Here is a 13215-nt window from a genome sequence, read left to right as displayed (position 1 = left end):
GCTCGGGCATCTGATCAGGATGCCTCCTGGACGCCTCCCTGATGAGGTGTTCTGGGCACGTCTAACCGGGAGGAGGCCCCGGGGAAGACCCAGGACACGTTGGAGGGACTATGTCTCTCGACTGGCCTGGGAACGCCTTGGGATACTCCCGGAAGAGCTAGAAGAAGTGGCCGGGGAGAGGGAAGTCTGGGCATCTCTGCTCAAGCTGCAGCCCCCGCGACCCGACCTCGGATAAGCGGGAGACAATGGATGGATGGATGGATTTCACAGAAGTAGCCTTAAAGCCATTAAACAAATATTAAAAAATGAAGGAAATATCTGGATCATCAAAACATGAAAAGTTCACGACATCTAAAATTTTAATTTGACCTGTCCATTAAATATTGTAAAATCTGCATGCTAAGCCTGAGAAAGAAACAATGGTCAGTGTCTGCAGGCTACCTGAAGATGCAAAGTCAGCTATAAAGTTATTATAACTAGTAAATTACAACTCTCACCTAAGCAGTGTGTTTCATAGGTATAGAAAGCAAGCACTTATTTAGAAGCACTTTGGTGGTAAAGCTCTGTTGCTATTCTAAAAGACGTTCTGAAAGGCAGATAATATTGAACAATGGACCATGAGATCAGAGTTAGTCAAAAGCCACGTTGATAGTCGAAACTGTAATAATCATAATAATACACATGTCAAGTCTTTTAGAAATTTCTGCAATCTTGGATAACCTGTAAGTGCACAGTACTGACCTTTATACTGCTGTGTAGGTGACAAAACATGACATGCAGTTTTGGTAAATTTTGCATAGCAACAACAGGAGAACCACAGACAAAACAACAACATGTATAAGAAAATAATATGGCCTCACAGTAAGATCTGAATCATTTTTCATCACTTTAACAGTGGAATTAAATATCAGATTTGGGTTTCCCACCATCCAAAACCACAAGATGAACTGAAACCCACCAAGATAGGGTGCCGGGATTGTCAGAAAAATGTGAAAAAAGGAACGAGATAGTAACTGCTGCTAAGGCCATTCACCTGGGTGCATGGCTGCCGGTGAGCATCAGGAAGGATCCTGGCTTGGACTGGCTCATGTACAATACTAAAGAAAATGTATCAGATGGTGTTGCCTCTGAAAACAATTATTTTTATAGTACATTTTAATGCAAATGATTTAGCTCAAAGTGCTTTAGAAGATGTCAAAGAAATAGTTAAAAGCAAAGAAAAAACATGAAAATTAGATAAAAAAACGTAACATACAAAAATAAATAACGCACACTTATATTTGATAGATATATATTTAATACGGCGGCACGGTGGCGCAGTGGTAGCACTGCTGACTTGCAGTTAGGAGACCCGGGTTCGCTTCCCGGGTCCTCCTTGCGTGGAGTTTGCATGTTCTCCCCGTGTCTGCATGGGTTTCCTCCGGGTACTCCGGTTTCCTCCCACAGTCCAAAGGCGTGCAGGTTAGGTGCATTGGTGATTCTACATTGTCTCTAGTGTGTGCTTGGTGTGTGGGTGTGGTTGTGCGCCCTGCCCGTGGTTTGTTTCCTGCCTTGCGCCCTGTGTTGCCTGAGATTGGCTCCAGCAGTTAGGATATAGCGGGTTGGATGATGGATGAATGGATACAATTAATAGAGAAGTAGAGTCCTTACATAAAGAAATCATTTTTTAAGTCCCTAAAGATTAGTCTGATGATAAGGTTAGATGGCCGGGGAAGTCAGAAGAACAAAAAAAATAGGCCTTCTAACAAGTGATAAGTGTCATAGGTGGCAGCACAGTACTTTGATCAACTGGTCAAGTTTATTAAGAGTAGAGCTAAAATGTAGCTACAACAAAAAATAAAAAAGATCCACGGCATTAGACTAACATATCACTATTGGTAAGGTATTCCAGATGTTTGGTACATAGCAGCTTCCACACCATTCAGAGCTTGTACTTTTGCATTTATTTTTTGCTTGAAGTTGACAGGGATGACCAGGTCTGCGCCTCAAAATGTATCGATTCCTCACTCGACCACAAACTGATGTCTTTCTTAGGTAGTCCAGTTAGCAGTGCATTACAACAATCTAGCCAACTAAAAACAAAAGTGTGAATTAAATTCTCAGCATCTTGGAGTGTTAGAAGGGGTCTAGCTTTTGCAATGTTCCATAGATGGACAAATGCAGTCCTTGTAATATAGTTAAAATGTTATTTAAAGTTTAGGTTATTGTCCATAATTATACCTAAATTATTTACTTCTGCCTTAACCTTTAATGCTAAGGGATCAAGTTTTTTCTAATACCCTCATTAATTCCATTTTTATCAGCGACTAAGATTTCAATTCTTCTCCTCATTTAGACTGAGAAAATTACTACGCACCCATTCATAAATTCAAGACACACTGGATCAGACAGTCAGGTGCTACATACTGTATAAGTAAAGTAAAATACATATAAGTAATGCTATGTATCATCTGCATAACTATAGTAGTTCACCTTGTGTTTTGATATAATCTGGCCTAATAGGAGCATGCAGATTGAAAATAACAGCGGACCCAGAATAGATTCTTGTGGTACACAGAATACAATATAATGGATCCCTGAACTACAATGACCACAACTAACAAAGAATAAATTCCTTGTTAAATAAGATGGAAACCAATTTAAGACACCGCCAGGGAGGCCCACCCTTTGGATAACACTACTTATTAGAATACTACAAGGGGGCTCCGCCCTCTGCTCGCTTCGCTCACCTATCCCCGGCGTTGGGTATCCTGAAATACATTAGTCGAGCTCGTACGTTTTGGAGCCGTGCCCGCTTTGCCCGTGGCATTTTAGACGTGTGTTGTAGGCGCCTGCGTTCATTGATTTTATCCAGGCAGGCTCGTGTTTGTATATCTGTGAGTCGAGCTCGTTCGTTTTGAACCTGTGCCTGCTTTGCTTCCGCAGTTTCAGACGCGCGTTGTAGGCGCCTGCGTTCATTGATCTTATCCAGGTGGGCTCGTGTTTGTATCGTTGAGCTGTATTGTGTTTGAATTTGTTGTAAAGCGTTCAGCGGTTTGTACAATCCCAAGCAGCACATTATTCCTAACTTCACTCCGCAGTACCTCCACTCACAATATGGCGGTGACGCCTGCACCTTCACTCCGCAGTAGTGCCACTCACAATATGGCGGTGATGCCTGCGCCTTCCGTACTATCTTTGTGGACCTGTGGGGCCTCCGTAGCCTCTCACGTTTGACTCTGGGGTGCAGCGCAGAATCCTCTTTTGTATGTGGCCTCTGTCAGCATTAATCTAAAAGTTGTTTACTACCTTAACCAGCAAAGTTTCTGTACTATGATTTGTTCTGAGACCTGACTCAAGACTAGAATGTTTATTTAAGCAATGAATTGCTCAAACAGCCATTTAATCAATGAAAAGTTTTAGTTAAAAAGGCAAGTTAGAAATAGGTCTAAAGTTGTCAAGTACAGTGGAGTAGTGATTACTTTTCTTGAGTAATGGGAAATTATTCTATGGAGTTCAGGTAAACCTACTTCAGTGATGAAATTTAATTAGCTAAAACAGAATGCTAAGATTAAACAGGATTCATTTTGGAGGAATGTATTATATTATTTCTAATATCCTTTATTTTGTGTTTAAAAAATGTAAATGTGCTAAAAGCTTCACAAGTTTCACTAGAAGTTTTCAATAAGCACTTTTTTGGTTGAACTGAATACAGAAGATGATCAACAGTTGAAAATAAAATTCTTCGGCTTTCCTACATAATAGTTTATAATTTTGCCTCACAAGATGAACTATTTTCTTGCAATCAGCTATATATTTCATAATGTATTCTTATGCTCAACCCTATGGTATTTTCCCTTAATATCTGCCACTATCTTGGGTTTTCCAAAGTATTTTAGTGTTGGAGGATTTCTTTCTATGTTGGGTGCAGCTCTCACTTTAGAATTAATATATTCCACCTTATTGATAACATTGCTGGCTGTGCTACGAAAAGCACTACATTCGGACTGACAGAGTATCTGCAAACCTAGATGCTGCAGAAGCATCAAACTAATGTTTTTGATAATACATTGCTTTTTAGTTCTAGTTACCAGTGTTTCCAGATTAAATAGAATGAAGAAATGGCCAGAAATACCAACATCAACAACCTGCCTTAAACTAGCTTTTAATCCTTTTGAAATTTCTAAATCCAATATGTTCTCCCTTATGTGTAGGTTAAGGCTAATGTGGCTTGTGACTTGTAATTTGTGGCTAATGCAACAAGTTAATAAGGAGTGCAACAAGTTAATAAATTCTCCTGCTTTAGGGTCACACTGATTATCCACATTAAAACTGAAAACTCTTAGGATTAGGAACCTATCACAATTATTATTATGGAGACTAAGTCTGAGAATTCCTCCATTAAGGATGTATTATATTCTGGGGGTCTATAAATGGTAAATGATACAAGAGACTACATCACTAATTGAATAAATATGGTGAAATACTCTAAAGATACGAAAATACCAAAACTAGTATCTTTACAGTTTAATTAATTTGAGAAAATACCAGCTTAACTGACAGCTTTTTTAAATTTGGTAAACCAAAGGAAATGAATGAACAAAGTTGTAATTCATAGGTGCTGTTTCAATTGGCACTGTTGTACTGTCCTTGCTAAGCCATATTTCACTCAATGTAAGAAATTCTATTTTCATATTAGTAATAAAATCATTACTATAAAAAGTCTTAATGGTTAACACTCTAATATTTAGTAAAGCTACATTTATAGTCTTGGAAGAGCAAAGCTGCATCGTAGTGTTATGGCATCTTCAAATAGCAAATAAGTTATTTGGATTTATACCACTTTGCCTTGACCTTTTATCCATCCATCCATTTTCCAACCCGCTGAATCCGAACACAGGGTCACGGGGGTCTGCTGGAGCCAATCCCAGCCAACACAGGGCACAAGGCAGGAACCAATCCCGGGCAGGGTACCAACCCACCGCAGGACACACACAAACACACCCACACACCAAGCACACACCAATTTAGGGCCAATTTAGAATCGCCAGTCCACCTAACCTGCATGTCTTTGGACTGTGGGAGGAAACCGGAGCTCCCGGAGGAAACCCACGCTGACACGGGGAGAACATGCAAACTCCACGCAGGGAGGACCTGGGAAGCGAACCCAGGTCCCCAGATCTCCCAACTGCGAGGCAGCAGCACTACCCACTGCGCCACCGTGCCGCCCTTGACTTTTTATTTAAGACTAAAATCCATTACTATACTGCTAATATAGTGCACATTTATTGGTGAAGCCACTGCAGAATTATCATATCATAGGATGAGTTTATAGTTACCATTAAGGCTAAGCTAAGTAGATGATTTAAATCAACTTCACTATTATAATATTTCTTTACATAGAATGGTTTGTAAGTGTCCTTAGTTCTAGTCCGGGTAGGCGGAATGGTTTTTAAGTGTCCTTAGTTCTAGTCCGCGTAGGCGCATGAAATGTCTTGTCTCTCCGGCATGATGATCATCTTTCTCTACAGAGGAGCTCTGTAAACTCAGACACTGGATTGGAGGCAGAACCTCTGTGTTTTTACCAGTTGATTCTGGGATTTGTCAGGGGTGTGCTCCTATTCTGTTCAATGCTTGCCTAGACTGGGTGTTGGGCAGGGTCATGGGGTCCAGCAGCTGTGAGACATCTGTTGGTGGAGAAAGATTCATGTATCTTGACTGTCTGTGGAGAGAATATTGACCTCATCGAGAGGTTTACTTACCTCAGCAGCAACATTCATGTCTCTGCTGACTCTTCCTATGAAGTCAGTAGATGGATTGTGAGGACATAGTGAGTCATGTGGTCGCTAGAAAGGGGTGTGTGGCACTCCAGATATCTTTGCAAAAGGATGAAGGTCCTTAGTCTTTAGAGTGGTGCTTCTTGTTTCCCAATATGGTTGAGAGACGTGGATGCTATTTAGTGACTGGAGACGAAGACTGACTCCTTTGGTATTCTGTCTCTTCTGAGAATCCTTGGGTATCCCTGGTTTAACTTTGTTTCAAACAAGCGGTTGCTCACGGAGTCCCAAATGAGGCACATTGCCTGCACTATGAAGGAGCATCAGTTATGGCACCTTGGCCATATGGCGTGATTCCTCAAGGGTGATCTGACTCATTGTTAAGGACCCGACCGGATGGACCAGGCCAAGGGGACGCCCACGTAACACCTTTTTGCAGCAGATAGATGGTAATTTCTGTGGGGTAGGACTGGACTGCGTGCCTGCCTGGTGGGTTGCCAAACAGGGTCCCGAGCTGTTTCTCTGTGTGGTCGGCACAGCAACAAGCTATACCAGTGCATGTTTACCAACCTGACCTGACCTGTTTGTAAGTTAGAGCACTGATGCTACATAAGTCACTTTATAAGTCACTGGTTGGCATGATTTCACCAAACAATTAATAACAGGGATATTGATAAAATTGAAGACATTAATCCCTTGTCATATACCATTGTTAATGTGTTTATTACTGGTTACATGGATTAACGGATTAATATAACACACATTTTCACACAATTCAGCTACCAACTTGCCTTGATTTGAAGTATAACATTTATTAGTATTAAGATTGATTTCAAACAGTCAGAGCTGATCAATTACCTTAAATATATTGTCTGAGAGGACCTGGGTGCCATGCCTGCTTGGATGCAGGTCCTCTCTTCTAAAAACCTTATGTCACTTTCAGAACAAAGTAAAATTGTCAATGGAAGCAAGGCTGTGCATAGCACTGAAAGTCTTCAGCCAGATATTACGGAAAAAAGATGACTAAAGGCCTAATCTGAGTGTCGAAGCATAGAAGTGATGCAGATATCACAATCCATGCTGCTGACTTCTGGGTCTCATGTCAAACAATATGCAGCAACAATCAGAATTCCTCTTTCAGGACCTCTGACAAACAACTGTGAATGCAATTTGTTTCCACGTGGAAAACTACTGCACTGACATCCTTATGCTTCTTAAGGACAAGTGGAATTTTTTTTAACTATGTCCTGAACATGGACCCTAGGAAAGCAAAACACAAATGTCTTCCAGACAAAACATGCACAGTTCATGTTTCATACAATGGAGTCCCCCAAAATGACCACAGCACTTTCACAGGCAGCTGGCACAGAGTTGAGAGTTTTGAAATGGTTGCTCAAAAGTAACATTGATGCTTCTCTGGGTGATTGAGGTTGAGGCCCTCTTTTTCATTGGTGCTCAAACACTTCATCCTGAGAGGGAGCGGGGTAAAACAGGTACGCGCTAGCTTCAGGTACTGCTGCGGTGTGGACAAAGCCAGCAGGCAACTGCTGGAAGGAGAAGTTGGCTCAGGAAACTTGGGTATGTCAAGCTATAGCGTAAGTGCTTTCAGGTGCTTTTATCAACAGAAAAGCTTTTGTATCTGTATTTGTATTTAATTCACAGGCCTAAATATAATTTACATGGTTACAGTTTATTAGTGCTGTCACCATTATTGTAAACTACCTTGGAGTCTAGCAAGTTAAATGTCGAGCTACCTACAATTATAAGCTGCATGTAGTTTTCACTTATGACATAAATTTGATTCTTTTCATAGAAATGTAAAATTCAAAGAAATGTTGATGTGATGATTACAATGAAGGCATGTTTGAGTACTGACTGTCGTATGCGGACCAACTCACAGATGTACTGGGCAGTAAAGAATTTAAATGCAGCATGTAATTTCTATTCAAACAGACAAAGCCCGAGGATGGACTGGCAGCAAGGAAGGGAATGGACTGTATATTGTGGTGTGGGTAATGTGCATAAACTGTAAATAAACATGGGTGTTGAGTGAAACCGTGTCCTGCCTGTCTGTGTCCGGGGGTTAGGGTGGCAGTACACCCCCTAGTGGCCTACATATATAAATAAGGCACTGAAATTGTGTTTATTCTTAAGGTTCATACCAAACTTCTTTGTATTGTTTTTATGTTTAAAAAAAAAAAAAAGTTACAGAAAAATGTTCCCTTGACTTTAATATCGACTGTGGCGATTGCCTTGTTGCCTTACCCCATACATTGGCCCCAAATACAGGTATATGGCAGTTTATATATTTGTTTTAGCAGACGGCTCATTAAACAGCAGTACAGTGCTGTTGCAGATAACTAAATGAAAATGTAGGATCTTAAAGAATAATTTTTTTTTTTTTTTACTTGGGCTATACTGTGAAGTTCTGTCAATTACTGAATTCGCTCACTGGCAAGTTCATTATGTCATTTTGCAACTCAGTTCAGCTATTTCTGATTGATGACTTTAAATTTGCCCAGCATGAGTGTTAATGTGCATATTCAGACATTTGTACTTCGTGCATATTACATGGGGCTTTACTTTTTATTTAAAGATGGATGGATTTCCATCATACATGCAGATGATTTGAGAGTGCATGGTTTACATAATTAATGCAGTCAACGCCCAAGTATATTTGTTCATTATAAAACATATTCACAGATTTACTTCTCTTGGCAGCACTCTCTCCTATAAACATTCTTCAGATTCCCCTGTAAAAGTGAGAAAGAACTGACCTTAAAATCAAAGCATGGTGATACCAATGGCTTATTACAGTGATCCCTCGCTATATCGCGCTTCGCCTTTCGCGGCTTCACTCCATCGCGGATTTTATATGTAAGCATATTTAAATATATATCGCGGATTTTTTGCTGGTTCGCGGATTTCTGCGGACAATGGGTCTTTTAATTTCTGGTACATGCTTCCTCAGTTGGTTTGCCCAGTTGATTTCACACAAGGGACGCTATTGGCAGATGGCTGAGAAGCTACCCAACTTACTGTTCTCTCTCTCTTGCGCTGACTTTCTCTGATCCTGACGTATGGGGATTGAGCAGGGGGGCTGTTCGCACACCTAGACGATACGGACGCTCGTCTAAAACTGCTGAAAGATTATCTTCACGTTGCTATCTTTTGTGCAGCTGCTTCCTGAAACGACATGCTGCACGGTGCTTCGCATACTTAAAAGCTCGAAGGGCACGCATTGATTTTTGACTGAAAAACAAACTCTGTCTCTCTCTCTCTCTCTCTCTCCCTGCTCCTGAAAAGCCAAACAGCCCTATTGATTTGTTTGCTAGAGATTGTTTTCTCTATCTATGTGACATTCTGTGCTCCTGACACGCACTCCTTTGAAGAGGAAGATATGTTTGCATTCTTTTAATTGTGAGACAGAACTATCATCTCTGTCTTGTCATGGAGCACAGTTTAAACTTTTGAAAAAGAGACAAATGTTTGTTTGCAGTGTTTGAATAACGTTCCTGTCTCTCTACAACCTCCTGTGTTTCTGCGCAAATCTGTGACCCAAGCATGACAATATAAAAATAACCATATAAACATATGGTTTCTACTTCGCGGATTTTCTTATTTCGCGGGTGGCTCTGGAACGCAACCCCCGCGATGGAGGAGGGATTACTGTACATCAATCAGTAAAAGGGATGTATTATTTATGTTTGCATAACAGTGATCATGCTTTTCTTCCTGCTGTGCTGCAGTAGGTAGTAAGTAGAACACAGGTTCATTCTCTCTCGGCATGAGTGAATGGGACAAGACTCTTTAAAAAGTGGGCAGTCCAATGACAAAGCCATATAGAGTAACTTTTGGAATCCCACATATCTATTTTTCATGTTCTCACAAGAAACAGTTTTGATCTCCCGCTAGTAATGATCAAAACACTTGGAGTAATGTAAATACTCTGAATGAGCAAAGAATGTAAAGGTGCCACTGGTTGAATTATTTTCTTCTAACATTTCTTTCAGCATAACACTTCAGTAGAAAGCAGTGCTATACAGCATAAAACAGCAGGTCTTACTTTAACGGTTCCCGGATCCTCCCTGCGTGGAGTTTGCATGTTCTCCCCGTGTCTGCATGGGTTTCCTCTGGGTGCTCCGGCTTCCTCCCACAGTCCAAAGACATGCAGGTTAGGTGCATTGGCGATTCTAAATTGGCCCTAATGTGTGCTTGGTGTGTGGGTGTGTGTGTGTGTCCTGCGGTGGGCTGGCACCCTGCCCGAGATTAGTTCCTGCCTAGCGCCCTGTGTTGGCTGGGATTGGCCCCAGCATACCCCCATGACCCTGTGTTCGAATTCATCGGGTTAGAAAATGGATGGATGGATGGATGAAATATAAACATCACCAATTTTATAAATGGTTTGCTTTTTTCTCTCTCCACACAATACTTTAAATTTTTGGAAGAAGGAATGAAGAGTCAAAGTGTTTATATAGGTCTGACTTAATTTGTGTAAGAATCATGTTAGAAAATTAAAGAATAAGATTATGCAATGCTATAAATGATCAACCCAAATAGCACTCTTATTAAATTGTAAATAACAGTAAAGTTCTACAAACATTAAATAAAAGAATACAAAAGTTATTTTACTATCAGTAAGATATATATTTTCTGAATTAGTCAGAAATAGGTTCCCACTGCAGATACCCTAAACAAAAGTACTAAACTTTATCTCCACCAAATGAAGCAGAAAAAGATTTTTGAGGAAAGATATTGAATGCTGGAATGGACTAGGTTAAATCTCCAGAGCCTAGTCAGAACTCCTCACCCATTATACTATAAAAATTGTACAGTACCTGGGAGGCTCCTGTAAGTTCTGAAACCTTCTCTGGAGTAAACCTGGACTGAATAACATTTGATTTACACATAGAATCCTGGATGGACTTTATTTTTCTTCCCAGCTGTCCATAGTCAGCTCTGCCACAAGTATAAACTTGGCCCTTCTCTGAAATAAAAAAACAACTTTGTATTAGAGTGTTTAAAGCAAATTATACTGAATATAATAAAAAAGAGTTTCAAGATACAAGTAATCTTATATTTATTCAATTATTCCTAAAACAAAATTTCACAATTATTTTTTACTGCTGTATCTCATTAAAATGTATTACAATCATTAAACACAAGAACTCAACAGTTTAGTGGAGATAGCAAAAAAGAAAAGTAATCACCTCCAAAGATTGGGTACAGCCAATCACTCCATAAACTCCACATTTTTTACTTTGTTGCAAAAGCCACAACATTTAGAACTATCCCAAAAAATTCCAAATAGGCTCCAAATTTCTAGTGACCCAGTACTGGATAAGCTGGTTTAGGTAAAGGATAGATGGATAGATGGATGGATGGATAAACACAATATTATTTTTCAAGTACATCTTTAAAAAAAGTTATAGGCTAAAAATTTCTAATATTAAGTAACAATTAATAGAGTCTCATGAAATTATGAAGTAACAATATCATTTTGCTATGATCCGGTTATAAAGCCATTTACAATATGACAAACTTTTAAAAAACAAAAATCAAATTAAGGAAATGAGTTTTTATTTACAAACTAGCATTAGAGATACAGTATAAATAATCTGAATGATTTTAGGTTTGTTTTAATACTTAAGTCAGAGACAACAGAATAGTTCAGAACCCACAAGATTATTTAAAATTACAAACAAGTTAATTAACCAAAAAAAATAAAACTAAGGCCTGAGAATAGTTAATTATTAGTTTTGCATTTTTGTTGTCCAATATTTGTTTAATGATTTATACATTTACTTTGCTTTGAGACTAGCAAATATTTACATGAATTGCTGATGCCAAATTATTAAAAAAATGTTTGTGGTAGTTCTTTTATAAGGTTTTCCAATTCCTTCATTAATCAGCCATCAATTTTCTGAAATCATTTTTACCAGGATTTGGATGAAAGGAACTTGAGCCTATTCTGGAAGCATTAGATTAAAGGAAGGAGGCAAATAAAAGGTAGGAACCAAAATGTGTCACGAGTTACTTGCAGATTATGTGTATTTACACTACACTCACTTTCACTGGGCTAACATCCATCCATTTTCCAACCCGCTGAATCCGAACACAGGGTCACGGGGGTCTGCTGGAGCCAATCTCAGCCAAACAGGGCACAAGGCAGGAACCAATCCTGGGAAGGGTGCCAACCCACCGCAGGACACACACAAACACACCCACACACCAAGCACACACTAGGGACAATTTAGAATCGCCAATCCACCTAACCTGCATGTCTTTGGACTGTGGGAGGAAACTGGAGTGCCCGGAGGAAACCCACGCAGATACGGGGAGAACATGCAAACTCCACGCAGGGAGGACCCGGGAAGCGAACCTGGGTCTCCTAACTGCGAGTCAGCAGTGCTACCACTGCGCCACCATGCCGCCCCTAGGCTAACATAGGGTAATTAATTCATCTAATGTACATAATTTTGTGATATGGAAGGAAATAACAGTACCCATTAAAAATCAACACAAAGCACAGAGAGAAGAGAGAATGTGTAAATTCCAAACATATAATTTACCTGGCTAGGAATTAAATCCAGGTCACTGGGGCTATGAGTCACAGCTTTAAACTCCCTGCATATCAAACCACCTGTTTACTACTTCTTACAGTTAATTTTTTGTTGTCAATCTCAATTACTTTAAGCAACTCTTTTACTGTGTTATAAGTTTTTATATATATATATATATAACACTTGTGAATTCCTTGAGCTGTATTGCTTTAAACTCTTTGATATCCAAATCAGGTATTACTTTGAAAAGCACATTTAAATTCTAGGCAAGGTAAGGTAAGGAAAAGATATTATGTGTTTATGACCACAGGGGGGCACCAGACAGCCCCAAACCAGACCACACATTGATAGGGTAAAATAAAGGATTTTTATTTCTTTCCCAGGCACCTCTTCACGATCCTCCCAATAACAAGCTACAATTATACAATAAAATACACAATAAACTGCCGAATCTTCCTCTCTGTCTCCGTCAAGTTTCACCTGCTGCCTCCTGACTCTGACTCATCCTTCTGTGGCAGTGGACTTCCTTTTATGCTGTACCAGGGAATGCTTCCAGTGTCATGCCATGTCTTAAGGGAAGCACTTCCAGGCCATAATAAAAGAAGGGAGGTCCTCCCACTATGGCACCCTCTGTTAGAACATAGGGACCCCAACACGGTTGCACTTCCAACTGGCTTCCCATATGTGGATTACTGCCACCTTGTGTATGGGGAATGGAACCTCTCCTGAACCTCACCTTCCGCTGGTCTGTCCATTATCTCCTGTCATCCAGACACAAACTAACTTCTCCTAACTTCTCCTCTCTGTTGGCCAATTTGTCAGGTAGTGTATTTTTCCCTGTCTGATCCAGGATCCCCATTCTCCTCCTCCAATATTTATATCATTTCAACATACTG

The 13215-nt window shown here is 39.9% G+C and overlaps 1 protein-coding gene across 5 annotated transcripts in view; it reads right to left on the bottom strand.

Moving 5' to 3' along the window:
* sergef (secretion regulating guanine nucleotide exchange factor) overlaps positions 1 to 13215 on the bottom strand; it is a 346334-nt gene that overhangs the window by 247220 nt on the left and 85899 nt on the right. For all 5 annotated transcript variants that reach the window (XM_028794190.2, XM_051923203.1, XM_051923207.1 and 2 more), the window contains one exon: positions 10595 to 10743. In XM_028794190.2, coding sequence (XP_028650023.1) covers positions 10595 to 10743 — 149 coding nt within the window. The remainder of the gene's footprint in view (positions 1 to 10594; positions 10744 to 13215) is intronic.

The sequence above is a fragment of the Erpetoichthys calabaricus genome, chromosome 2 (assembly GCF_900747795.2).
Source record: "Erpetoichthys calabaricus chromosome 2, fErpCal1.3, whole genome shotgun sequence".
NCBI classification, from domain to species: Eukaryota; Metazoa; Chordata; class Cladistia; order Polypteriformes; family Polypteridae; genus Erpetoichthys; species Erpetoichthys calabaricus.
This window is presented reverse-complemented; position numbering and strand designations above follow the sequence as displayed.